Source organism: Diceros bicornis, chromosome 27 (genome assembly GCF_020826845.1).
Source record: "Diceros bicornis minor isolate mBicDic1 chromosome 27, mDicBic1.mat.cur, whole genome shotgun sequence".
Taxonomy (NCBI): Eukaryota; Metazoa; Chordata; class Mammalia; order Perissodactyla; family Rhinocerotidae; genus Diceros; species Diceros bicornis.
In genome coordinates, this window is record NC_080766.1 from 37657782 (window position 1) to 37684242 (window position 26461).

The window sequence follows — 26461 nt, forward strand, 5'->3', positions numbered from 1 at the left end:
TTGTCATATGGTGTTTCTTCTGGAAACAAAAAGAGGAGATAGAAGAATTATGAAAATAGTGAAGTCTAGGGCCAGTTGATAGATGGGCAGACACCTTCTAATTATACCTTCTTTAATACTATTCCTAATCAAACCTAAGATGACAATGATTATAAGACACAGTTATTTTATGTGCCACCAAGAAACAAATTGCTGCCAAGTGTAAATATAAGATGCCATCAATTTTGAGATAGAGACCTTAGGATCAGTTAAATATAGAAGTTCTAGTAGGCCTGTATACATAGCAACTCGTGTTCAGAAATGCTGGCTTTACCTGATAAACATGGGGTTAAATTTTATTTAGCAAACTCCTTTTTAAGAAAATAGAGGAGGGACCGGCCTGGTGGCGCAAGCAGTTGATTGTGCCCGCTCCGCTGCGGCGGCCTGGGGTTCCCAGGTTTGGATCCCGGGCGCGTACTGACGCACCGCTTGTCAGGCCATGCTGTGGTGGCGTCCCATATAAAGTAGAGGAAGATGGGCATGGATGTTAGCCCAGGGCCAGTCTTCCTCAGCAAAAAGAGGAGGATTGGCAGATGTTAGCTCAGGGCTGATCTTTCTCACAAAAAATAAAATAAAGTCAAAAAAGAAAGTAGAGGAGGGCACTATGGTTCTTTAGTCCCCCAGAAATGGTGGAAACAAAAAATAGATGTTTAAAACGGTGTAAGATTCAGATACTCAGATTAGATTTCATTTATGAAACACCCTTCGTTCCCACTTGTTATAATAAAATGAGCTTACACTGTTAATTTTTCTTCTTTAGTTTCTTCTCTATAGATATCTAATATAATCCACAGTAATAATATTTGTATTTAAAACTTTTTCTCTTCTTTGGGGCCGGCCCGGTGGCGCAAGCGGTTAAGTGCGCGCGCTCCGCTGCGGCGGCCCGGGGTTCGCTGGTTCGGATCCTGGGCGCGCACCGACGCACTGCTTGGCAAGCCATGCTGTGGCGGCGTCCCATATAAAGTGGAGGAAGATGGGCACGGATGTTAGCCCAGGGCCGTCTTCCTCAGCAAAAAAAAAAAAGAGGAGGATTGGCGGATGTTAGCACAGGGCTGATCTCCTCACAAAAAAAAAAAAAAAAAAACTTTTTCTCTTCGCACTGAATGTTTGCTGTTCACTGTCAGCTATACCTTAGTTTAAGGTGAGCCCATTTCCGTTCAAGGGGCTTAGAAGCACAAGAAGGACATTCTAAGGATTCTTGACTTACAAAGTGGTCTCTGGACATGCCTACCCCTTCTTCCTCACTCTTGTGCGTTGTATTTTGAGTGTTTGTGTAAGCAGTAGAGAAAATGTTGATGGCATTACTATCACATTTTAATTCTGCCTTATTGAAAGAACACATGGCAGGCATATAGTTCGTATTCAATAAATGTTAGCTATTCAATTCTGTATAGTAATGGCTGTCATTTTTGTTTTTAATAAACTGACTTTAATGATCATTAATTGTGTTAGTCATTGCAGATATTCTTTTGGATGAATTTTTTTAAGTTTTTATTTAGGAAGATGGCGAATGCAGTGTCTCAAGAAACTGAGGTTCTATGTTGGAAAACAAACAAAAAAGAACTTTAGAATTAGACACAGCTGTGCCAGTAGAGTTGATACCTTAAATTTAAGTTGTCTGAAAGTCGTGTTGCTTTTTTATGATGTAAATAATTTATTTTTATTTTCAAGTGATTGATCAATATACTTTATTCTGATGAATTTTGTAGTCTCAAGTCTTTGAACTTTTAAAAAACTACTTTTCTTACCATGTAGCATAATTTCTTACCTGTGTTACTTGGTATCTGCCATGGTCTAGTTAAAAGAAAATTAAGTTTAGGTCTAAAACAAAGCCTTGCCAACCTTCCGTTCTCCCGAAAATAGTTAAAAAGACTAAACAAATAAACTTGTGTTTAAGCTTTCTTTGACAGTGTCTTGAGTGTTGTTCAGCGCACAGTAGATACTCAGTAAATGAATGATGAATCGGGAGGTCAGGTGGAACTGAGTGGATTGATCTTCCATTGGAAGAACATTCTAATCATGGAGCTTCTTAGAGGGATTTCCATAATTACGTTGGAATTCTGACATCAGTTACCTTTCACATTACTTTTGTAGCTATTGCTTAATCAGATTAAAACTCTTGCATGGACCATGTCTATGAGTTGGGGTGTCGTATGTCACCTCGAGCTATGTTTTTAGTTTTAAACCTATGAACTTCAGTGATTAAGAGCAGTTATTATACATTCTTGTGTAGTCTTTAAGGATTCTTTTTATTATTTGCAAAAACAGATGTGCACTGCTTCCAGGGAGGTAGTCCAAGACTACCAGGACAGCACAATGTACCCCCATTCTCAGGGACCAGACACTGAGTACTGTCATAGTTATTCCAGATAGGTCTGTAGAGAAACCTCTGGTTTTTTGATACTAAAAGACCAAAATGAAGGTAACGTTGACAGATGTTGTTTTATGTCACTATCAACAGTGATAGCAAGTAATGTATTCTATACTCTTTCCCCATTCATAAGCCTACGTATAATTTTTTCTTGTGATTGAGCTTTAATTTGAAGTTTTCCCAAACCTTCAGTCTTGTACAAGATGTCCCGTGTCTCAGTGTGATGAACATGATCCGATGCCTTGGTTATGAACTCTGATACCTTACAAAGCATGATTTTCAAACATTTGTCCTATTTGCCTAAAAGAAGAATATCTATAGCTTCCTTTGACAATTATTACAGAAAACTACTAGTAAAATCTAAGGCTCAGCAGTAGGTTGTGTCTATATCTCGAGACCTTCCCAGAGAGGGCTGCCAAGTACTGCATTGTCCCAGATGGAGGTCCCAGTGGGTGGGGCTTAGACAAATGGAGTGGTGAGGTAGGTCTCTCGGGAAGTAAAAAGTGCTTTCTCTAAACTGGACTGTGGTTACCAGGGGCAGTGGGGGTGGGGGGCGGGCACAAGGGGTGAAGGGAGTCATATATATGGTGATGGACAAACAAAAATGTACAACCCAAAAATTTCACAATGTTAGAAACCATTAAAACATCAATAAAAAAAAAAGTGCTTTCTCTTACAAATGAGGATAAAGTTACTGAAGTATTCTCAGTACTGTTTGTCAGTTTGCTACTTGTGTTGTTAGACCTGACTTAATTTTTTTAAACAAGGCATTTTGGTGGTACTTCTTAGATTATGTTGCTTATTGGCAGACACTAGACCTGTTTAATTCAACAGATGAACAGGTTAGATATTCTTAACTGATTAAAGAATCTGCTGTTACTGCAGAATGCTGATCTCCAAATTTTGCCATGAATTTCACTCTGCATTTGACATTGTAATGTTATAGATCTAGAGTTCTTGCGTACATTATTCTCATTTTATTGGTATATGTAATCTAAAATGAACCTTTTTTCTCTTTCAGTGCATTTGAAACGCCACTTTATGTTTCGAAACCATCTCTGTTTAGTTTTTGAAATGCTGTCCTACAACCTCTATGACTTGTTGAGGAACACCAATTTTCGAGGTGTCTCTTTGAACCTAACACGAAAGTTTGCACAACAGATGTGCACTGCACTGCTTTTCCTTGCGACTCCAGAACTTAGTATCATTCACTGTGACCTAAAACCTGAGAATATCCTTCTTTGTAACCCCAAACGCAGTGCAATCAAGATCGTTGACTTCGGCAGTTCTTGTCAACTGGGGCAGAGGGTAAGTATATTTCAGGACTTGAGAATTAAAATAGAATTAGGTTAAAGTGTAGGTAGATATTGGAAATGTTATTAATGTGTATACAATTTGGAGGTAATTACAGGATGGTTATCTGTAAAATGTAGCACTTGAATCAACTTGTGTTGATACCTGTTTTGGGGAAATACCTTTTAAAATGCAAATTGTAATACTTTGAATTAGAAGGTATTGGTTTTTCAAAGTGGATTTTTAGAAATTATAAGTATGCTAAAAGACTAAGAGAGTATAAGAGATGAGTGAATTAAATATTAGGTGATTTGTAACTATATTTCCCAAATAGAGGTTTTAGTATAAATTTGGGGAAATTCCAATACTAGAACATTGAATCCTTGCTGTAAAATATTTCTCTAAAGATAGATCAAGATAAATGTTTTTCCTCAAAAACTGATAGGTAAAAAAATGCAAGTAATTTTGCGTTACACATGGTAATATAGCATAGAAATGACACAGTTGATAGACATACTTGTTTTGATAAATAAATTTAAATCTTCTTTTCTCTATATAAATTCTGACACATGTCCAAACTGGTTTTCTTCAGACTGTTAAAAACAGACATGTCTGTAGCAATAAATAGATTTAGATTTAGCTGATTTAGGAAAGCAAATGTTCCTACTCTTCTTTCTAGCATTATGAAAGCTACTCTAACAGTGTGTTTTGCATATAAAAAAGAAGTTATAGGCTATTCTCTTGAAAGGAATTAGGCTTATTTGATAATATTTTACTCATTTTAAACACTGTTCCTATTTACTTGAAAGTACTGAGACTGCATTTCTTTAAAAAAAAAAAAAGGAAGACACAACTAACGTTCAGATGATGCTGTTTCACATTGGCTTTCCATTTCTTGTTTTTCCAAATTTAGTGAGATTTCCTGTCCTGTCGAGCTTTTTTCCAGACTTTAAATATAGCAGGTTAATTTAATCGTGAATGTTTATAGCCAGCTAACAGGATTGTCTGACTTTTTGTTATTTTCTGCAGATTATGTTAAATGCTAGCAATGCTATAGATCATTGAAATAATTTTTAAAAATTGAAGGAGTAGGAAGCAAAGTTTACAGTTTTTCAGATGCCTCTGAAAATGAAGAGATGCTCATAGTGGTTAATGTAGGATAAAGTATATTGTGAATGGAAAATATATACCCATCTTCAAGAGTCAATTGAATAGATTTTAGACTTGGAAAATTGTTTCCCTGTTTAAACCAAATCATATGTTCTGTCCTAATATCAAACACTGCTGTCTCTCTCCAGCCAAACTGAGACAACTGTCCCTTTAGCTCAGTGAGTTTTTAACTGTGTGAGTTAGCTAACTATCAGAATCGCAAGGGAAGTCATTTCCAAAATATACATGCAGTGGCCCTACCCTAGATCTACTGACTCAGTAGCAGAAGGTGGCAGGGCAAGTGTGTTTCAGAAAAAGTTCCTGAAAGGATTCTGGTGCACAGCCTTGTAGATGATCCAACCACTGCTTTACCCAAGCTGGATAGGAAGGTGACAAACTTCCTTGCATAAGTGGCGAAATAAGACAATCTCAGTAGTAGGAAGTCTTTTGGGTTTAATGATGCTATTGGCTTATAAAAACTTGGAAATGTAATACTTCTTACTGATCCCTTTGAATTAGACTTTCTTCACTCTGAGAAGGCCTTAAGGTTGAGTTGACCTGTTTATGGAAGTATGAGATTATTCTTGGAGACTTGGCTGGAGTTCTGGGTTGGAGCCACAGAAGCTTTTGTGAGAAAGCAGCACTGCACTGCTGGCTGTCTGGTTTAAGTGTTAAATTAGGAAGTCAGGGGGATTTTGTTTCTTTCTCTGTCTTTCTTAATAAAACTTCCTTTGCTGTAATGATATTTCTACATATAAATTTATAATGGCTAAATGAAGATGAGTTGGTCTCTCAAGACATTCTCAGATTATTTCATTGAAAATAATCCATTTCAAGATTTTTTTTTCCTAAAAAGTCTTAGATTGAGGTGGAGAGGGATAGAGCAGAGAAGAAGTGATTAGTCAGAAGTGACTCCCAATTGAATCTTTATTTGGCCGTATTTCTAGGATTTATCTGTGAGACCAGTACAGTACAGTTGTCTGAATTTTCAGTTTCACTGTACTGAGTTTATTTGACTCTTAATGCTGAAACATATTGTTTCTACAGTTGAGCTGTTAAGTTAATGGTAGACCAAGTGGCAGCCATCGCAGGAAAGAATATTAATAGGGAAATAAGTTATTCTCAATAATATTTTCTTCTAGTAGGGTATAATTGTGTAAGATATATCTTGATTACCAGTTAGGATTGGACTAAATGAAAGGGCTTGAATTTTTATCTTTTGCATTTCATAGTCAGATTAACCACTCTCTTGGAATGTTTAATTCTTTAAACAATATTTGTAATCTAATGTTGAAATCCGTAAATGGAACCCTAATTTAGAAGTTAGCCAATTATTTTTTTCTGTTAATTTTAGATCAGTGTTCTTAATCCAGTGTTGACCACAATTAAACAAAACTTATCTTGGAATTAATACTATTTTGAAATATATTTCAGATATACCAGTATATCCAGAGTCGCTTTTATCGGTCTCCAGAGGTGCTACTGGGAATGCCTTATGACCTTGCTATCGACATGTGGTCCCTTGGGTGTATTTTGGTTGAAATGCACACTGGAGAACCTTTGTTCAGTGGAGCCAATGAGGTATATGATGGATTGCTTTACAAATTCTGTTTTGTTTTCATAGTTTCTTTTTGGTTTTAATCTCTGACAGTGTAATCTGAAAGTTGTTTTAGGAAAACATGTCTATTTACCAACTTAATCATTCAAGTGTTAGGTCAGTTTTTAACTTATCTGTGTTTTCAATTATCATATACTGGTGAGTTTAGAGTTACAAGATGGGAAGTGAGATTTTTTTAATCTGCTAATGAAAGAGAACAATCAATTAGATTAGAAAATGTTAAGTATTTTGGTATAAATTTTACAGATTTAAGTATAATAACAGAAAAAGATGACAGCGAAGGAATGAGGGCCACCCTGAAAACAATGTAAATGGTGCTGTAAATTTTGAGAGTATGGCTTGGAATTTAAGAGGTGATAACCAGTTGCGTTGATGGATATTCGATCTGAATAATTTAGGGTAAATTAGGAGTATAGAATTTTAGAGCTTACAACTACGTGTAATTCTTCTAGTCCATGGGTTTTCAGTCTGTATTCTTAGAAGATTTTTGAAGGTCACAGGCATTGCCTGGGACGGTAAGGGAGAGGCCAAGTTCCCTTGCAGTCAGAGGAGTGGGGCTTTCATTGGTTTTAAAACTATTCACTTGTGGGATTTTTTTTTAAAGAAAAGTTAACCATTGCAGACCTTGATCAGTCCATTCATTTTATAAATGAGAAAAGAAAGACCTAGGAAATTTAATAACTTATACTAGGTTATGCAACTGTTAATAGGTAGTGTCAGATACTTGTCCCTTCCATCCTTCTTTTTAATTCACTTCAACCACAGCTAGTGAGCTACTCTTTGGCAGTAACTGTCAAGTGTGTGTTGGTTTTGTTTTTATATAAATAATATTACCCTGTAAATTAGTATCTTTTTCATGGGCTTAAACAATATATTAGGGTCACCTGAAATTTCAGTGGCTTCCGTCTCACTCATTGTAAAAGCCCAAGTCCTTTGAGTAGCTCCCATACCCTTAACCCCTCTGACTCCTGTTCTCTCTCTTCGTCTCACCTCACTCTCCGACCCAGCACACAGCCTTCTCTGTGGTTCCGTGGAAACGGTAGCTGCAGGCCACACCAGAGCCTGTGCGTTGGTTCTTTCCCTGGTAGCACTTGGCTCATTCCCTCATGGCCGTTAGGTCTCTGCTCTTGTGTCACCTTCTTGGGGACACCTTTCAGAATGAACACTGTTCTTACTTCTCATCCTTTTTTAATTTTCTCCATAGTTCTTAGTTGTCACCTGACATGATATATTTAATTATGCTTTTTTTTTACTGGTGATCTCTTCCCCTATAATATAAACTTTCTGGCAGGGATTTTTTTTCTGTTTCGTTTACTGCTGTATTCTACTGAGCATGATTTCTAGCATACAGTAGATAGTAAGTATTTGAGTGAATGAGTCTGCAGTTTAAAAAACATACTTTACTAGGTCCACACTTTATTAAGCCTCTGGGATTTTTTTGATGGTTATTTAACTAAAACTTTTCAAAAACTTAACTTGAAAGCTCCCTCCAATCCTTCCTTATTCTCCATTGTATCCCTGGCCACCTGACGTATCATAGATTTGTGTGTTTATTTGTTTAGTTGTCTGTCCTCCCCTCTGTAGAAGTTGGGCTCCAGGAGGGCAGGGACTTGATCTCTTGTTCCTTGTTGTATGCCCCATGCCTGGAGGAGTGCCTGACACACAGGGGAGGGTCAGTTTGTTTATAATTTATGAATGAATGAATTGATGAGCAAAAGTGGAATGTACTACAGTAGAAATTACAGATTTTTTTGTTTTTATTTTTAATACAGGTAGATCAGATGAATAAAATAGTGGAAGTTCTGGGTATTCCACCTGCTCATATTCTTGACCAAGCACCAAAAGCAAGAAAGTTCTTTGAGAAGTTGCCAGATGGCACTTGGAACTTAAAGAAGACCAAAGATGGAAAACGGGTAAAAGAGGGAAACATTTTTTTCGAGCCTTTGTAATTTCTTTCACTGGAGCTGTCTTTTTATAGCTCATTTTGTATTTACTTGAAATCAGTGTTGGAGTTAGCAGTTCCGTTGATAACTTAGGTATATATTTTCTTCAAAAGTTAGATATAGTTTGACCTGTACTATCTGTAGGGACCAATGTTTGCTTAACGGTCAGAGTTCTCTTTAAGGCTTCATTTTGAAAACATGATGTCTGCCTTGTGAGACAGCTAATCAAATGACCATGCCTTGTTTCAACAGTAGAATCAGTAAGTTTGACCTTTTTTTCTCACAGCTTGGGTATATAGTGAAGTCACAGTTGACAGTACTGCAGCTGTGAACAGAAGAAGTCATAATTGCAGTAAATGGCTTTTCTTTTAGTTCGGATGGGAGAAAAGGATTTTTGACTTAAGAAATTCATGAACTGACTATATGGTTCATATTCACAAGAATGTGAACTGACTAGATGGTCCTTTGATAGATTTCAGATTCCTAGCGCGGTGACATAGATAGCAGGAATTTCACATCTCCAAAATCTTTAAAAGTGAGATTTTTAAAACGTTTAGTTTGTTGTAATAATTTTCTTTTATCTGAGAACTTTTTTTTAGATATCTAAACTATGTCAGTTTCCTAGAGTAAATGGCAGTTTTGCATCTTGATTTACCTTTTTGTTTTATATACTTGAAAATAGTCATATATTCTGTAATCTAGTTTGTTTCTGTTACAAAATGAATATAATATATGAGTATGTGATTGTATGTGATACATGTACTAAACACCTTGTAGTGCTGGTTGTAGCTTTGCATTTTTAACACTGAAGAGGTGTTACTTTTCCTCCAGTTTTATTTTGCCCTTGCATTTTAACGTTGCTGCCACCAGGTGTCATTTCCAGTGAACTGAAGGTGACGGTGGTTTGCTTTAATTCGCTGTCACATACCTGTAGAGTCTTAACTTTTAGTATCGAATGATTTTCTGTAGAATATTTAAAAATATGTATGTAGTTGTATCTTTCACAACTGATCTGTAACTTATTGCATTCTGCCTTAATCCCTAAAGTTCCAGGCAATGCAATATCTGGCAGCTAAATTATGTCTGCTCCCCATAAGGAAGGGATGGAAAATACCAGGCAGACGTCCTGAGTCCTTATGCCTTTGTCCACATAGCTTATCAATCATGACGCCTTTTCCCATTGAACCAAAACACATCCTGGGCATCCTTCTTAGCTTCACCAGCGTTCAGGTAGCTCCTACCAGTTGATTTGAATTAGCATGGAGGATATGAAACCTCCCTTATGTTTTCTCTCTCTGTGATATAGGCTACTACTGCTTTCTCCATTTTGAGGGTTTTTTTTTTTTTTCCTTCTTCTGCTGCTATTATCCTTTTTCTAAATAAAAAGTTGATCCCATCCCATTTCCCAAAGCTCTGCTTTATAAAACTACAGTTAAGCTACTATGGGCTGTAACCTATCATTTCTCCCAAATTGAGCTATAATTATTATTATTTTAAATTATTTGTGGGGGGGACATTCAGAAAAGAGTAGATCAATCTTTTCTTAAAATGGAAAGTGAGTGTCTTAACCTACATATTAATTAACTGTAGGTTTTGAGATTTCCCTTAGCTGCAGTTAGCAACTGACTTAAGAAACTTAATTTTTAAAAGTATAAAATAACTAGTTCTCTTGAAACAGAAATAACTTCTGTAACAACAAAAAAATCAAATCCATAACCAAATGATTACATTATGAAGGTTGCAGTGGGGGTTTTAACCATCAGTATAAACAGATGTGCATGTACTGTCATTGAGTTTCTTTGTGCAGATTTTCTTAGTGATTTTATTTTTACTTTTAATTTCTTGCTTTGTGTTTCAAGAGCCCATTTTAACTTCCTAGTAATGAAATCCATACGTACTATGTATATTTTTTCTTTGGTGGGGAAGGGAAGATGAAGAATTAACACTATAAATGATGCTGTTTTGTTGGAGTATAATTTATATACAATAAGATGCATATTTTAAGAGTTCAGTTTGTTGAGTTTTAACCTTTATGTACAACAATGTATCCACTACCTGAAACAATATATAGAAAATTTCCACCACCCTGAAAGTTCTTTCATGATTCTTTTCTGTCATCCCACCCCACCCCCCACCTTCTTTCATCTTAGGTTAGTTTTGCCTATTTGTAGGCAAAATTCATACAAATGGAATCCTATTGTATTTGTTATTTTGTTTCCTTAACAAACATAATTCTTTTTGGAAATTCATTGATATTGTTGTGTGTCTCAGAAGTTATTTCATTTTATTGTTTCATAGTATTCCATTGAAGGAAAATATCACAATTTACCTGTATTTACCTGTCAGTGGATGTTTGGGTTGTTTCCAGTTTGGGCCTATCGTGAATAAGGCTACTGGGAACATTCTTGTATAAATCTTTTGTACACATAGGTTTTCATTTCTCTGGAGTCACTACCTCGAAGTAGGATTGCCAAGTCGTAAGGATTATATGTGTGTTTACCTTCATAAGAAAATACCAAACAGTTCTCCAAAGTTTTATCATTTTACATCCCCACAACGTCTGAGGGTTTCAGTTGCATGACATCCTCATCATTTGATATGGTTGGTCTTTTTGATTTTAGTCATTCTGGTGGATATATAGTGGTTTTCATTTGCATTTCCCCAGGACTAATGATATTGACCACCTTTTCATGTGCTCATTAGCCATTCGTGTATCTTTTGTGACAATGTTTTGCCCATTTGTTTCTGGATTATTGAGTTGTAGGAGTTCTTTACATATAGTGGATATAAGTTCTTTGTCACATGTATGTCAGTATTTTTTCCCAGGCTGTGGCTTGTCTATTTCTTTTCTTAAGTGATATCTTTTGATGAACATAAAATTTTAATATCGATGAAATCAAATTTGTCAATTTTTTTTATGAATAGAATTTTTATATCCTAAGAAATCTTTGCCTTCCTTAAGTTTGTGAAGATACTCTCCTATGTTTTCTTATGAAAGTTCTTTTGATTCTGGCTTTTACAGTTAGAGTTCTGTGGTCCATCTTGAATTAATTTTTGAGTACAGAATGAGGTGTAGGAGTTTAAATTCATTTTCCCCATATGCTTACCTAGTAGTTGCAGCATCATTTGGTGTAGAAAACAGTTGCCTTTCCCTGTTGATTTGACTGGGCACTTTTGTCCAAAACAGATTTATCTTTTATGAGCGGGTCTATATTTGGACTCTCTTCTGTTCCAATGGTCAGTCTATCCTTTAACCGGTACCACAGTGCTGGTTACTGTGGCTTTGTGGTGAGTCTCGAATTCAAATGGTGGAAATCCACCAGCTCTTTTCTTCTGTTTCAAAATTGTTTTTTGTTTTTTTTCCTCCTATTCTCCAAGTCCTTTTCTATTTAAATATAAATTTTAGAATTGGCTTGTAAATTTTTACAAAAAATCCTGCTGGAATTTTGATTTGGATTGCACTGAGGTTCCATTCAGAAGAATGGACATCTTAATAGTATGGAGACTTGCAATCTATACATACGATTTATCTATCCATTTATTTAGGTCTTTAATTTCTCTCAGCAGTGTTTTGAAGTGTTTATTGCAGAGGTCTCACACATATTTTGTTCTATTTATTCCTAAGTTTTTGATGCTACTTGGTGTCATTATTTTTAAAATATTGTTTTCTGATTTTTCGTTGCTAATATGTAGAAATTGTAATATGTAATTGATGTAGAAAATGTAATATGTAAATTGATTTTTTATATTGACTTTGTATTCTAAGACCTTGCTAAATTCACCCATTTGTTCTAGCTTTTTTTTGATTCTGTAGAATTTTCTGCTTAAACAGTCATGTCCTCTGTGAATGAACAGTTTTATTCTTTCAATCTGTATGCCTTTATGTTTTTTTCTTATTTTCTTATACTGACTAGGACCTCCACATGTTGAATAGTAATGGTGAGAGCAGACATTTTTCCATGTTCCCAGTCTAAGGGAAAGGCACACATTCATTCAACTTTAATGTAGTTGCGTATTTTTTATAGCCATCTATCATGTTGAAAGAGTAGTTTTCTATGTTTAGTGTTTTGAGAGGTATTTTTTGTTTTTTAAAATCATAAATGGCTTTTGAATATTGTCACATGCTTTTCCTGCATCTATAGAGATGACCATGTGATTTTTCTCCTGTTAGTTGGTGAAATACATTAAGTAATTTTTGGAATATTAAGCTCAACTTATGATAAACCACACTTAGCCTTGATACACTATCCTAGTACATGTTACTGGGTTTAATTTGCTAGTCTATTGGTAAGAATTGTGTTTCTTTGTCATTAAATGAGTATTTGTCTAAAATTTTGTAATATCTTCATTAGGTTTTGATCTCAGGATTATGCTAGTCTCATAAAACTATTGGAAAGTATTTTTTATTGATTTTTCTGAAAGAATTTGTATAAGATTGGCATTATTTCTTTTGTAAATGTTTAATAGAATTCATCAGTGGAAGTATCAGGACCCTGGGGTGTTCTTTGTTAGAAGGTTATTAATTGTAATTCACGTTTTTTTGATAAATATATGGCTATTCAGATTTTCTTTTTCCTTTTGAATTAGTTTTGGTAAGCTGCGTATTTCAAGAAACTTGTCTTCATCGGAGTTGTTGGATTTGCTAGCATAAAATTATCCACAATATTTCATATTGTCTTTTAATTTCTGGAGGATCTGTAGTGGTAGTCTCTCTTTTATTCCTGATATCGGTCATTTGTGTTTTCTCCTTTTTTCTAAACGTACTACTGCCAGGGGTTTATCAAATTCATTAATCTTTTCAAACAACCAGCTTTTGGTTTTTTTGTTTTGTTTTGTTTTTTCCTATTCTCAGTCTAGTTCTTTTCATTTATTTTTGCTCTTTATTGTTTCCTTTTTTCCTCCTTACTTCAGGTTGAATTTACTTTTTCTAGATTCTGAAAGTAGAAGCTTAGATCACTTATTTAAATCTTTCTTCTTCTCTTATAGCATTTAATGGTATAAATTTCCCTCTAAGCACTACTTTAGCTGCATCTTGCACCTTTTGATGTTATTTTTAACTCTCATTCATTTTGAAACACTTCTAATTTCCCTTGTGATTTCTTTATTGACCCATCTTTACTTAGAGTGTTGTCATATAATTTCAAAATATTTGAGGATTTTCTAGATATCTTATTGTTACTTATTTCTAATTCAATAGCATTGTGGTCTTTTAGAAAATATGATTTCACTCCTTTAAGATTCATTGAGACTTGTTTTATGACCCAACAGGTAATTTGTCTTGGTGAATGTTCTGTGTGGGATGCTTGAGAAGAGTTGTATTTTATGTTTGTTTGGTGTAGTGGTCTACAAATGTCAATATAGGTCAGGTTGTTTGATATTTTTCTTTACATCTTTTACAACCTTTGGTTGTGTGTGTGTTAATCTTCAGTGATAATTTTGGATTTATCTTAATCTTCCTTTAGTTGCTTATTTTTTTTCCAGCTCTCTTAATAGGCGTGTATCCGTTTAGTGTTGTTATGACTTCGTATTAAATTCACTTTTTCATCATCATGAAATGTCCCACTTTAATATTTTTGTCTTTGTCTACTTTGATATTACTATAGCTATACCAGCTTTCTTATTCTTAACATTTTCATATTATATATTTTTTCTACCCTTTTACTTTAAACCTGTTCATACTTTTATGTGTAAAGTATGACTTTTGTATGCAAAATATAGTTGTCATGCTTTTTTTAATCCAATCTGATAGTCTCTTTTTTTCGCAAATGAGTATTTAGCCCATTTAATTATTCAGAAGCTTGGGTTTTAGACTGGTGATTCGTGTGCTATTTGTCTTATCTGTTTTGTTCCCCGTTCCTCCTTTCCTGCCTTCTTTTGAGTTGAGTACTTTTCAGTATTTTATTTCACTCCTCTATTGACTTTTTAGCTATTCCTCTGTGTGTAATTTTTAGTGTTACTTTTATTATTTGCATCTTTAACTTATCAGTTGACCTTCACATAATATCATCACTTGATAAACCATGTAATAACCATGTGCTTTTGTCTAATTCCTTGCATCTCTTGTATATTGTTGTTATATGACACTTCTGCATATATTATAACCCTCACAACACAACACTGCTTAAATAAAAAATGACTTTTAAAGAGATGTAAAAACACATAAAAAACAAAGGTAATAAAAAAATATTTTCTCTTTACCCACGTAGTTCTTCATTCCTTTCTGTAATTCCTGGCTTCCACCTGGTATTATATTCTTTAAACCTGAATAACTTCTTTAACTTTTTATTTTCTAGTGAATAACTTCTGCTGGTGAATTCTCTCAGCAGTCGTTTATCTGAAAATATCTTCATTCACCTTAATTTGGGGGAAAATATTTTCCATGGATATAGAATTCTAGGTTGATATTTCAGCAAAAGAAAAAAGATGTTATGACATTGTTTAAAAATGTTGATGACATTGTTTTCTGTATTACATTGTTTCTGAAAAGAAGTCACTGGTTTTTCTAAGTATTGTTCTCTGTACATGATGTTTCTCCCTCTTCCCCCTGGCTGAATTTGATGTTTTCTCTTTATGCTTGATTTTTTTCAGCAGTTCGACTGTTATGTTCCTAGGTAGTTTTATTTGTATTTATTTTCCTTGGAGTTTGCTAAGTTTCTTGGATCTGTGGGTTGATGTCTTTCATTAATTTTCGAAAATCCTCAGATATTATCTTTTCAGATATTTGTTCTGCTTCAGTCTTTCTCTCTGCTCCTTCTAATTCTCCAATTAAATGTATGTTATAGTGCTTAATATTATCTCAAAGGTCTCTGGTTTATTCATTCTGTTTTCTTTTTTGTTTTAGTTTGAATGATTTTTTTGCTCTGTCTTCTAGTTCCTTGGTTTTTTTTCTTCTGAGTCCAGTCTGCTTGTTAAAACCATTAAATGGATTCTTCATTTCTTTTTTTTTTTTTTTTTAATTTTATTTATTTATTTATTTTTCCCCTAAAGCCCCAGGCGATAGTTGTAAGTCATAGTTGCACATTCTTCTAGTTGCTGTATGTGGGACGCGGCCTCAGCATGGCCGGAGAAGCAGTGCGTCTGTGCGCGCCCGGGATCCGAACCCGGGCAGCCTGCATCGGAGCGCACGCACTTAACCGCTAAGCCCCGGGGCCGGCCCCTAGATTCTTCATTTCTGATATTGCATTTTTTAGTTCTAGCAATTCCACATTTACATTTATCCTTTTCTTAAAAAAAAAAAAAAAGTAGTTTTCATTTCCTTTTGCGAAATCCTGCCCATCTGTTCATACATGTTGTCCAGCTTTTGAACTAAGTTCTTTAACCTAATAGTTATTTTTAAATGCCTGTCTGCCTCTTTCTGGGTCATTTGTTTATGTGGGTCTTCTGTTTTTTTCACTTGATTATGGATCCTTTTTTTTGTTTTTTGTGTCTGTAATTTTTTAAATGTATGCTGGACTTTCTGTATTTAAGAATAGTTGGGGTGCAAGTAAATCTTTTTTTTTTTTGAAAGTGAATCTTATTTCCCTTCAGAACAAGACATGCCTCTTAGTCTGTCAGGCCACTAGTGTGTGACTGAGGGAATCAGCGTTTGTAGTTTTACTGAATCTGTGCTTTGTTTGTTTGTTTGCTTGGCTTAAATTCTGTTCTCCACTGTCTTCATAGGTTTTAAGCAGTGTTTGTGGATACTGGAGAGATCTCTGTACAGCATTGCCCAGCCAGCAGCCTACTCCTAACTTTTTGTGCCTCAGGCAATCTGTGTCCTTCCTGTGGCTCTGCCTGCTGCCCTGAAGTGGCCTAGGGGATCCTGTCTGGGCTTGTCTGCCTGACCCCGTGCTTCGGCCTATCCAACATAGCTGTTAGAAGTTGGTTCAGAGTTGGGCTGGATTCTCCTTACCTAGATTGATGGCATTTGTTCCTTCTTCCACCATGAGTCTCTTCCCTCCTAGGAAAGGCTTCTCATTTTCTAGAATTTAGTTTATTCTGGTTTCTTTAGTCCTCAGCTCTCTGATGGATTTTTAAAAAGCAATGATTTTTGTGGCTTACCTGCCTGATTTTTTCTTGCTTTTAAAGTGAGAGCAATGGTCTCTTGCAAATTTCTACATTATAGCTAGAAGCAAAAATCCAGTGATGCTATTCTGAATAAATTCAATATTCATAGGGATCTTAAGGGTTATACTATTATCTATTTAAAAAGTGAGTTTTCAGAAAATCTCAACACATGTTAAGGTAATTTATTATTAAATGTATTTTCTAAAGGGAGGCATAAGTAATTTACTTTTGATTTCATTATCTAAATATGATCAGGTAGGATTGGACCAGTCATTCTTTACTTGGAGTGATCACCGCAGCTATAGTGAGCACTGTTACTGAAGGAAGCGCACCCAGGTTCTCAGGGGCATCAGGCAGGAGAGACAGTCAGAACAGCTGGGCTGGAGTAGAGGTCGGCACACCTCCTTTATAAGGACCCGATAGTAAAGGGTTAGGCTTTGTGGGCTGCTGTTACGTATTCTTGTTTGGTTTTGTTTGTTTTTTTTTTAAAACCTTTAAACATATAAAAACCATTCATAGCTGAGGCTGTACAAAAACAGGCCCTGGGCCAGGCCGTAGTTTGCTGACCCCTGTGCTAGATCTTTATAGTCATTTTTGGTCTCAACATTATTTTGAATTTCTGTAACTACAGTGCGTTCGGAATAGTAATGTGTGAAAATACAGAGGATCTAACTTTATTATAAGCATTCTTTTTAATAAAAGCCTCAACATGTAATATATTTAAGCATATTTAAAGTTAAGTTATGTAGGCTTTTACATTTCTGTCAAATTTAGAGAAATCCTTTTTATCTTTCTCCTCTTTAGGAATATAAACCACCAGGAACCCGTAAACTTCATAATATTCTTGGAGTAGAAACAGGAGGACCTGGTGGGCGTCGTGCTGGGGAATCGGGTCATACGGTAGCTGACTACTTGAAGTTCAAAGACCTCATTTTAAGGATGCTTGATTATGACCCCAAAACTCGAATTCAACCTTACTATGCCCTGCAGCACAGTTTTTTCAAGAAAACAGCCGATGAAGGTACAAATACAAGTAATAGTGTATCCACGAGTCCTGCGATGGAGCAGTCACAGTCTTCGGGCACCACCTCCAGTACATCTTCAAGCTCAGGTCTGTCCTTTTGACAGTAGATTAGGTTTTGAAGTGTTTACTATTTCTTTACAAAGTGAGGGTTATTTTTAATTGTTTTTAAAGTTTGTTAATGGGCTGGGGAGGAATTATTTTACCTAAAGTTGTATTGCGTTCTGATACTTAAGGTGGATCATCGGGGACAAGCAACAGTGGGAGAGCCAGGTCGGATCCAACGCATCAGCATCGGCACAGCGGCGGGCACTTCACGGCTGCTGTCCAGGCCATGGACTGTGAGACACACAGTCCCCAGGTAAGCTTGCACTCCACCGTTGATGCGTGTCCCCTGCCCACCCAGGGTTAGCAGTGTTGGATGTCAAGTGTCTTGAGAATGAGTATGTCGTTACTCTAAAGGTTCATAGTTTTTCATTTATAAGGAATTCTAATTATTTATAACTAAAGAAGCACATCCTTACAATTTTTCCCTCGTTTAGAAATAGCTAAATTTTGGGGGCGTGTACCAGCCATTGCTCCAAATGTTTTTTTCCTGTGTGTATCTCATTTGCTACAGCAGCATTTTGAACCTTACGCTGTTTGGATTTTCGTTTTACGTTGGGAACTGAGGCTTCGTGGGTTAAAGAACTTGCCCTGCCTCATGACCTTCATCTCTGCCCTCTGCTCCCCCTCATGATCTTTTATCATTGCTTTGTTTTGGTTTTTGGTTTTTTTGAAGGCTTTTTCTTTGTTTTTTAAACCTGTTAAAGAAGAGGATCTAATTAAGTAATTTTTTTTTAATGGGATGAAGCAGATGGTGGTAGTAAAAATATTTATTAAATACTCTTTGTAAAGTAATAAGTTCTTTCATGCTAAATACTGCATTATGGTGTTGTATAATGAGTGGCCAGCATATTGCTTGATGAGTGAAGTAAACCTGACGTTGATGAATATCACTCCCCGTTCTTGTGGCTGGGCCTGCTGCTCGCTGCTGGCGAGAACCACGCATGGAGATACACTGTTACCACTGTTAGTTACCATCACTAGCCTCTCCTGGGCGATCTTAGATGTTTCTCAGGTCATCCCCTCTCTCTCTCATTCTCTTTAATAGTTCATTAAGCTTTTCTGCTCTTCTTGGAAACCCTTGACCTCCCCCATCTGTTCTCATTCACTCCTTGCTGTGTAAGGAAGAGTCGTGAGACAGGAACACCTCCACTTTGTATCATCACCAGATACCTTGTCCAGCCTCTGTGTGCGCTCGTCCACTGCTCTTACTCTTGGTTTTCATTAGAGGCGGTGATTCCTTCTCACCTGAGGTCAGGCCACCTTGGTGCCCTGCGGTTCCTCCTCCTGCCGTTTACTCAGCCTCTGGCTCCTCTGTCTGCAGCCTCTCCTCTTCTGCTCGCTCTTTCTTCCTGTCAGCATCTGATCATCCCCAGCTCTCTTCCATCTTAAGCAAAACCTTTCCTGGCCTCTGTCATTCCCTTTTCCCTTTTCCTACCTTTCTGCTACCCGTGAGCTCTCTTTCTGTACCCTTATAGAACTCTTGAACCGCTGCAGGTGGGCCACCTCCTGACTGCAGGAAGCCGGTCTTGCAGTGTCACCAGTGACTGTTGTTGAGGAGTCCGGGGCACGCGTAGTTGGTTATCCTTCTTCATTCCTCGCCACGTTGACAGTGTTCACTTCTCCCTGCTCTTTGAAGCTCTCACTCTGGTTTCCTTGACGGGATGCTCCCGTTTCCCTCCCACTTCTCTGGCCTTTCCTTCACTGTCTCCTTTTTTGAATCCTCCTCTTCTACCTGCCGTGTAAACATGGGTATTCCTCAAGTTATGCCCTTTCTCTTCTTACCTGACACACTTCCTGGTTGAGCTCACCGCTCTTACCACTGCAGGAAACCATCTTAACGTAAGTCACTCTACCCCTTTATTTCTGGCCTAGACTCCACTCCTGAGCCCTGGGGCCTTTATTTCTGATTGATTACTATAAATATCACTTGGAAAGTCTCCACAACATGACACTGCAAATGCATCATATAAGCTGGTGTCATCATTTTTACCTTCGTCACAGCTCTCTGCTTTTATCTGTTGTTTGTACAATTGGTCCTAAATTCATCCATTTGCTCAAGTCACACACCTGGGGGCTAGGGAGTTAATCCTTGACTCCTCTCTCCCTCATCCCCCACACTGAATCACATAGTAAATTGTGTGGATTCTAAATATCCTAAATACATTGCTACAACCACCTCTAGCTTGTCTTACTATAAAGAACGTTCTGACTGGATTTCCAGTGTCTAATTCCATTCGCCCGTCAACACCATTCTCCTCTCTGCGGCCAGGTGAACGTTCGGTGATGGCTTTCCTTTGTACTTAAAATGTAGACTTCTCACAAAGGTCTGAGCGATTGCCATGATCTGACCTCTACCTGGGTAAGGTCATCCTTCCTCCTCTTCATTCACTCTAGTCTCACTGGATTTTTTCTTATTTTTTGGCATACACCATGTTCTCTTTCACATTTCTCACATTTACTGTGCTCAGCCTGGAGCACACTTTTCTTCCCTCTTTGCTTGAGTAACTACTATTTATACTTCAGGTCTTACATTAAATATCACTCCCAGAGGTTTTCCCTAATTTTTAGAACGACTTTCCTTCCTTCTTTTTTCCCTTCCTCCCTCCAAATGTATTAGATAATGCAAACAGATAAAAATATGCCAGGAGTAACATAAGACCCTTGTGTACCTCCCACCTTAGAAGTCAGTATTTTGCCTTATTTGTCTCTAATGCTTTTTTATTTAATTTTTAAATAGTTATTACATTCATGTGGGTTAAAAAAGGGAATTCAGTGAAGTCTTCCATTCCACGTCCTCTGGCCACCCAGTTTCTAAACTAATGTTATTAGTTTTTTGTATCCTTTTTGAGATACTTTATGCACATACAAGTGCAAATATATATTCTTTACTTAACCTTAACCTTTGTATACAAATAGTGGCATACCCACACTGTTTCATATCTTGTTTTTTTTTTACATGTTTTACGTATACTTTTTAATTTATATTTTGGAGCTCTTGCTTTTTTTCTTTTTTTTTTTTTTTGTGAGGGAGACCAGCCCTGAGCTAACATCCATGCTAATCCTCCTCTTTTTGCTGAGGAAGACCGGCTCTGAGCTAACATCTATTGCTAATCCTCCTCCTTTTTTACTTCCCCAAAGCCCCAGTAGATAGTTGTATGTCATAGTTGCATATCCTTCTAGTTGCTGTATGTGGGACGCGGCCTCAGCATGGCCGGAGAAGTGGTGCATTGGTGCGCGCCCGGGATCCGAACCCGGGCCGCCGGTAGCAGGGCGCGCGCACTTAACCACTAAGCCACTGGGCCGGCCCTTGAAGCTCTTTCTGTATCAGTATGTAGAGAGCTTTTTCCTTTTTTTTCTTTTTTTTACAGTCACATAGTATTCCATTGTTTAGATATTCCATAAGTCATCTCAACTAGCCTCCTATTAGTGGACGTTTAGCTTATTTCCAATCTTTTTTACTATTGTAAATGATGCTGTAACAAGTAACACTACACAGACGTCATTCACACACATGCAGTTTATCTGTGACATGAAGTCCTGGATGTGAAATTGCTGGGTCAAAGGGCAATGTGATTTGTCATTTTGATGGCTGTTGCCAAATTGTCCTCCATATAGTTTTACCAATTTCACCTCCCACTAACAGACTCTGGACAAGCAGTCAGTGTGATCGTCTTTGATCAGTCTGAAATAAAAAATGATATTGGACAGAGTGTCGTTTTGCTTATTTCTTATGCATGAATTTGAGTAGCTTCATAGTTTAAGAACCATGAGTATTTTCTGAGAGCTTTCTGCCTGTTTTTGTATTGGATTGTTTTCAGTAGTATTTTGTGAAGTTTGGTTCTCATACCACCTTCATGGAGGAAATACTTAATGGTCTGCGCTCGCATTGGTGATAGAGACACAGGCTTGCCTTGCTGGAGCTTCCAGTGACGCAGTAAATAAAAAAAATGAATAAAATGAGTAGAAATTGCAAATACCATTAATTGATAAAAAAGGAAATAAGGCAGGAGAAGGGCTGTTTGTTGGGTGGCATGTGTAATTTGAGTCGGCCAAACTGGTAGCAGGTAGACCCAAAAATACGGTAGTTTAAAGGGTCTGAAGTTTCTTTCTTTTTTATATAACAGTGTTGAATGGGTGTTGAGGTTAGTGGCATGGCTCTCTCCCATGTTCTGGGCTCCCACCACCTTGTGGCTCTTCCATCCCTTAGGGCCTGGTTGTCTGCTGTATCCAGCAGGCAGAAGGACATGGGAGGTATTTTGTGAGCCAGGTCTGGCCAGGACATAGAAACTTTCATTCACATTCTATTGACTAAAACTTAGTCACATGGCCATACCTAAGTACAGTGGGGGCTGGAAAGTGTAGTGCAGCCATGTGCTCAGGAAGAAGAATATATTTTTTGTGCACAACTGGTAGCCTCTGTCAGAAGAGTTGGGACAGCATTAGCCAGAGTGGTCAGGGAAGACTCTGGAACTAAAATATGAGAAAGAAGCATCCAAGCAGAAATTAGAAATCAGAGCATTCTAGGTGGAAGGGAACAGTAAGTACAAATGCCCTGAGGCATTTGGAAGATACTGACCAGGTGGAGGAATAAAAGGAAGACTTGGTGTGGTTGGAACCTAGGTGGCAAAAGGAAGAATGGCTAGAGGAAAAGATTGGAGAAATGAGCATTGGCCAGGTTATGCAGACCATTATATGGATTTTTGGATTATTTTGTTTTTCTAAGTGCAATGAGAAGTCATTAAAGGATGATAAATAGGGAAGTGATTGGATTTGTGTTTTAAAAAGATGATCCTTGCTACTCTTTGGAGAATGGATTGGAAAAAGGCAAGGATGGAAGCAGGGAGTTGACTTACGAGGCTGTTGTGTTAGTCTAGGCAGGAGGTGATGGTGGCCTGGGATGGAGTGATGGTGGTGGAGATAGAGAGAAGAGTCCAGGGTTGGGCTCTGTTTTGAAGGTGCAGTTAGTAGTACTTGCTGATGGTTTGGATAGAGGAATAGTTGAGCAGCCAGATGGCTAGGAGTGCTTCTATTGAAACAAGAAAGATGGAGAAGGGAGGAGATTTAAGGGAAAGTAAAGAATTCCTTTTGGACCTGTCAAAAATATTTACTTTCTGGCCCTTTCCCAAAAAAAATTTGTTGGCCTCTGGCGTAAACAATGCTCTCAAGGAAAGAAAGTGGCTAGTGAAATACATGAGCCTGTTTATGGGTGTAACTTGCTAAAAATTGCAGCTTTCATAGTTAAATTCTTTTTCATTTGAAAATATTTGGCATTTTGCATTACAGAATTGTCTAACGCATTAAATGTTTCAAAACCCCTTCTCTCTAATTATTGTAAATGCTAGTGTCATAGCTTTTGATTGAAGATTAAATTTTGGGAACAGTACTCTGAATAAATCCTTTTAAAATCTGTTCTTACAGGTGCGTCAGCAATTTCCTGCTCCCCTCGGTTGGTCAGGCACTGAAGCTCCTACACAAGTCACTGTTGAAACTCATCCCGTTCAAGAAACAACCTTTCATCTAGCCCCTCAACAGAATGCATTGCATCATCACCATGGAAACAGTTCCCATCACCACCACCACCACCACCACCACCACCACCACCATGGACAACAAGCGTTGGGTAACCGGACCAGGCCAAGGGTCTACAATTCTCCAACGAATAGCTCCTCTACCCAGGATTCTATGGAGGTTGGCCATAGTCACCACTCCATGACATCCCTGTCTTCCTCAACTACTTCTTCCTCTACATCTTCCTCCTCTACTGGTAATCAAGGCAATCAGGCTTACCAGAATCGCCCAGTGGCTGCTAATACCTTGGACTTTGGACAGAATGGAGCTATGGACGTTAATTTAACCGTCTACTCCAATCCCCGCCAAGAGACTGGCATAGCTGGACATCCAACATACCAATTTTCTGCTAATACAGGTCCTGCACATTACATGACTGAAGGACATCTGACAATGAGGCAAGGGGCTGATAGAGAAGAGTCCCCCATGACAGGAGTTTGTGTGCAACAGAGTCCTGTAGCTAGCTCGTGACTAAATTGAAACTTGAGTTTGTTTCTTGTGTGTTTTTATAGAAGTGGTGTTTTTTTCCAAAAAACAAAGTGCAAAGCTGCTTGAATCAGAAGGAGATTAACACACTGAACCGCTACAAGAGGGCAAAGCTGACTTTTTTTTTTTAACTTGAAAAGATTGCAAAGGGACAATGAAGTTTTTAAAAGAGCCATGTCCAAACCCATCGTCATGGATAGCTCAGAGGTGTCCTCTTTTTGCCTACCCCATTTTAACTTGCCACATCCCAGTCATAGTGGGGCTTTTTGTCTTTCTATTCCACAGAAGTTAATGTTCAGATGTTGGTCTTGGTCATTTGCCAACTAAGTTTAAAATAAAAAGGCACTGCACATAATTTGCATAAAGGGCCCCATGAGGGTGTTTTTTCCTTTGTTTTTGTTTTTTCCTTTGTTTTTTTCATTTTGTTTTGTTTTGTTTTGGGTGGGGGGTGGGAAATTCGGGGTTTTAAGTCCTCTAAACACACTTGGGCACGGAAATGCAGTACTGTAAGGAAGAGGGACCTCCAGCTTACACAAACATCACCTTCAGCTGTATGGAAGGGACGGTTGTGTTGGAGTTTGTAAGGCACAGTAAGCATGCTAAGTGGCGGGGATCAGAACTCTCCTGTCTGAACCTACTGAGGAGCAAAGCAGCAATTACATGGGATCCTGTGGGTCTCCTGTTGTAGAGGCCACAGTAAGATAGTAATGGAACGTGACTGGTCTCCTAACCATGGTGCACTGAGAAGCAATCAACGGGTCAGTCGCGGCCAGTCCTGGGGAGGTCTGAGTGGTGGTCTTTGGGATAACCTTTGGCCTTATGGATTTGGACTCGAAATTAGAAGAGCCTACCATTTCAGATGCAATCACTTTTGGACATGCTTTTGCAGACAGTCCTTAATGCTGAAAACACAGAGAATGGGTAATTCAAGAGGCCTTTCTTTTAAAATAGACTTTTGTGACCCACTAATTGTAAGGTATTGCAAGGTCACTTTGCGTGTGTCATAAAGTTGACTTCCTTATTGGTTGAAGGTCACAGAAGTAGTGGTTTGCTTTGATGGAAATAGCTACAGCTGTGTCCCTTCCTGCTTTTTACTTTTTCTTTTGCTTTTTCTCGGCACGTGGTATCTCCACCATTTCTTCTGCACAAAGATGTCTTCTGTTCATCCTGAACATTTTTAAAAAATGCAGAATTTTATGTGACTGCTTTTTTGCCTCACAATTATGCTGTGAATTTTACAAAAATTTATTTTCTTTTTTGATAATTTATTGTACCAAAGCTGTTTTTATAGCACATAGATGTCTGTAACCAATAATGTAGCAGTTCTGCACTTTGACACAAGGTGTAACTAGACCATTTTTAAATGTCAGTTGAAAATTATGGCTGTACTCTTGCTTAAACAAAACTGGAACTGTTGTTGAATCCATAGCCAATACATTTACAGCACTCTGTGTACTGAGCAGAATAGATGACATCTAATTCAAGATTACAACATCTGTTACATTCTCAATGTGTTCAGGCTTCTGAAGGTAAAGGGACACTGGATCCAGAAGCTATGGAACCAGCAGTTGACCCTTGTATTCCTGATTAACCTACTTGTAAACTTGAAAGCAGGACCTCTATTGCACCGACAGGTCCCAGATATGAGCAGGAGTCAGGCAAACTCATGCATGACCTGAAGTGAACAGGCTGGTGTTTAACAGGTGCCTAGTTTTGAGATTCTGCTGCCTTAATGTAACACAGTCTGGCAGTTGCTAAATTCGTGTTCCCATTTTAAATTGATCAATTTTAGGGTGTTACACTTTTGAGCGGTTGAACTGGGAGAATGATCATAAGTAATTTACCTGTCCAGAATCAAAAGAAGCCTAGAAAAGAAGCAGTAATCTACCTCTGCCGATAACCCTGTTCAAAACAACTCAGCAGAACACCACATTACTTTTTCTTGGTCAATTCCATGTGGCTGACTAGGTCAATTTTTTCTGAACACAAGCAGGTTTTTGTATGTAAAGAGTGACAAAAGAAAGGCTTAAACCTCTGTGAATGTGAATGGAAACTTGGAAATAGCCGTTTTTATAAACCACAAAATTTTTTTGTTATTAATCAGGAAATCCATATTTATTTTGTAATTAAATGTCAAGCCTGTGGATGATTTTTGAACTTGGTAGTTCATAAAGGTTTACAGTGAATAAAAGGATATCATCTTGAGTATAGCAATATCAAAAGGAATTCAGTAGTTACTGCTGTTTAGGAATATAAGGTGAAGATATTATATGGGTCAGGTCATTTTTTTATGTGCTGGTTGCCACATCTTAGCAAGCACCAAAAAACGAAAGCAGTTTTTAAACCGCTATTTACATAAAGGAAATCATAAAACCCAATGCTTCTGCATACTGTGTTATGTTACAGTCCAGTTTTGTGTGCTTTACTACACGGTTTGGTTACAGGACTTCTGTGCATTGTAAACATAAACAGCATGGAAAAGGTTAAATACCTGTGTGCAGATTGTAAGATCTGGTCCGGACTTGCTGTGTATATTGTAACGTTAAATGAAAAAGAACCCCCCTTTGTATTATAGTCATGCGGTCTTATGTATGATAAACAGTTGAATAATTTGTCCTCAGACTCTTTACTATGCTTTTTTAAAATTAATTTAAGAAAAATGTAAACAGTAAAAATCTTCCTATGCAATTAACCTGGTCCAGGTAATGGTCTGGTAGGTATACTGAGTATAAGTTTAGTTAAATGTGTGAAAAGGAAAATAGTTACATCAACAGAGGCTTCAAAAATCTCGGAAAGTAAAATTGGAGGCTTAACAGATC

The 26461-nt window shown here is 37.4% G+C and overlaps 1 protein-coding gene across 5 annotated transcripts in view; it reads left to right on the top strand.

Annotated features, from left to right (window-relative positions):
• Window positions 1-26258, top strand: part of DYRK1A (dual specificity tyrosine phosphorylation regulated kinase 1A) — a 143828-nt gene extending 117570 nt beyond the window's left edge. For all 5 annotated transcript variants that reach the window (XM_058523099.1, XM_058523096.1, XM_058523098.1 and 2 more), the window contains 6 exons: window positions 3432-3718; window positions 6287-6433; window positions 8243-8383; window positions 17264-17570; window positions 17717-17841; window positions 23007-26258. In XM_058523099.1, the coding sequence (XP_058379082.1) occupies window positions 3432-3718; window positions 6287-6433; window positions 8243-8383; window positions 17264-17570; window positions 17717-17841; window positions 23007-23627 (1628 nt within the window). In that variant the 3' untranslated portion in view covers window positions 23628-26258. The remainder of the gene's footprint in view (window positions 1-3431; window positions 3719-6286; window positions 6434-8242; window positions 8384-17263; window positions 17571-17716; window positions 17842-23006) is intronic.
• Window positions 26259-26461: the final 203 nt, after the last annotated feature.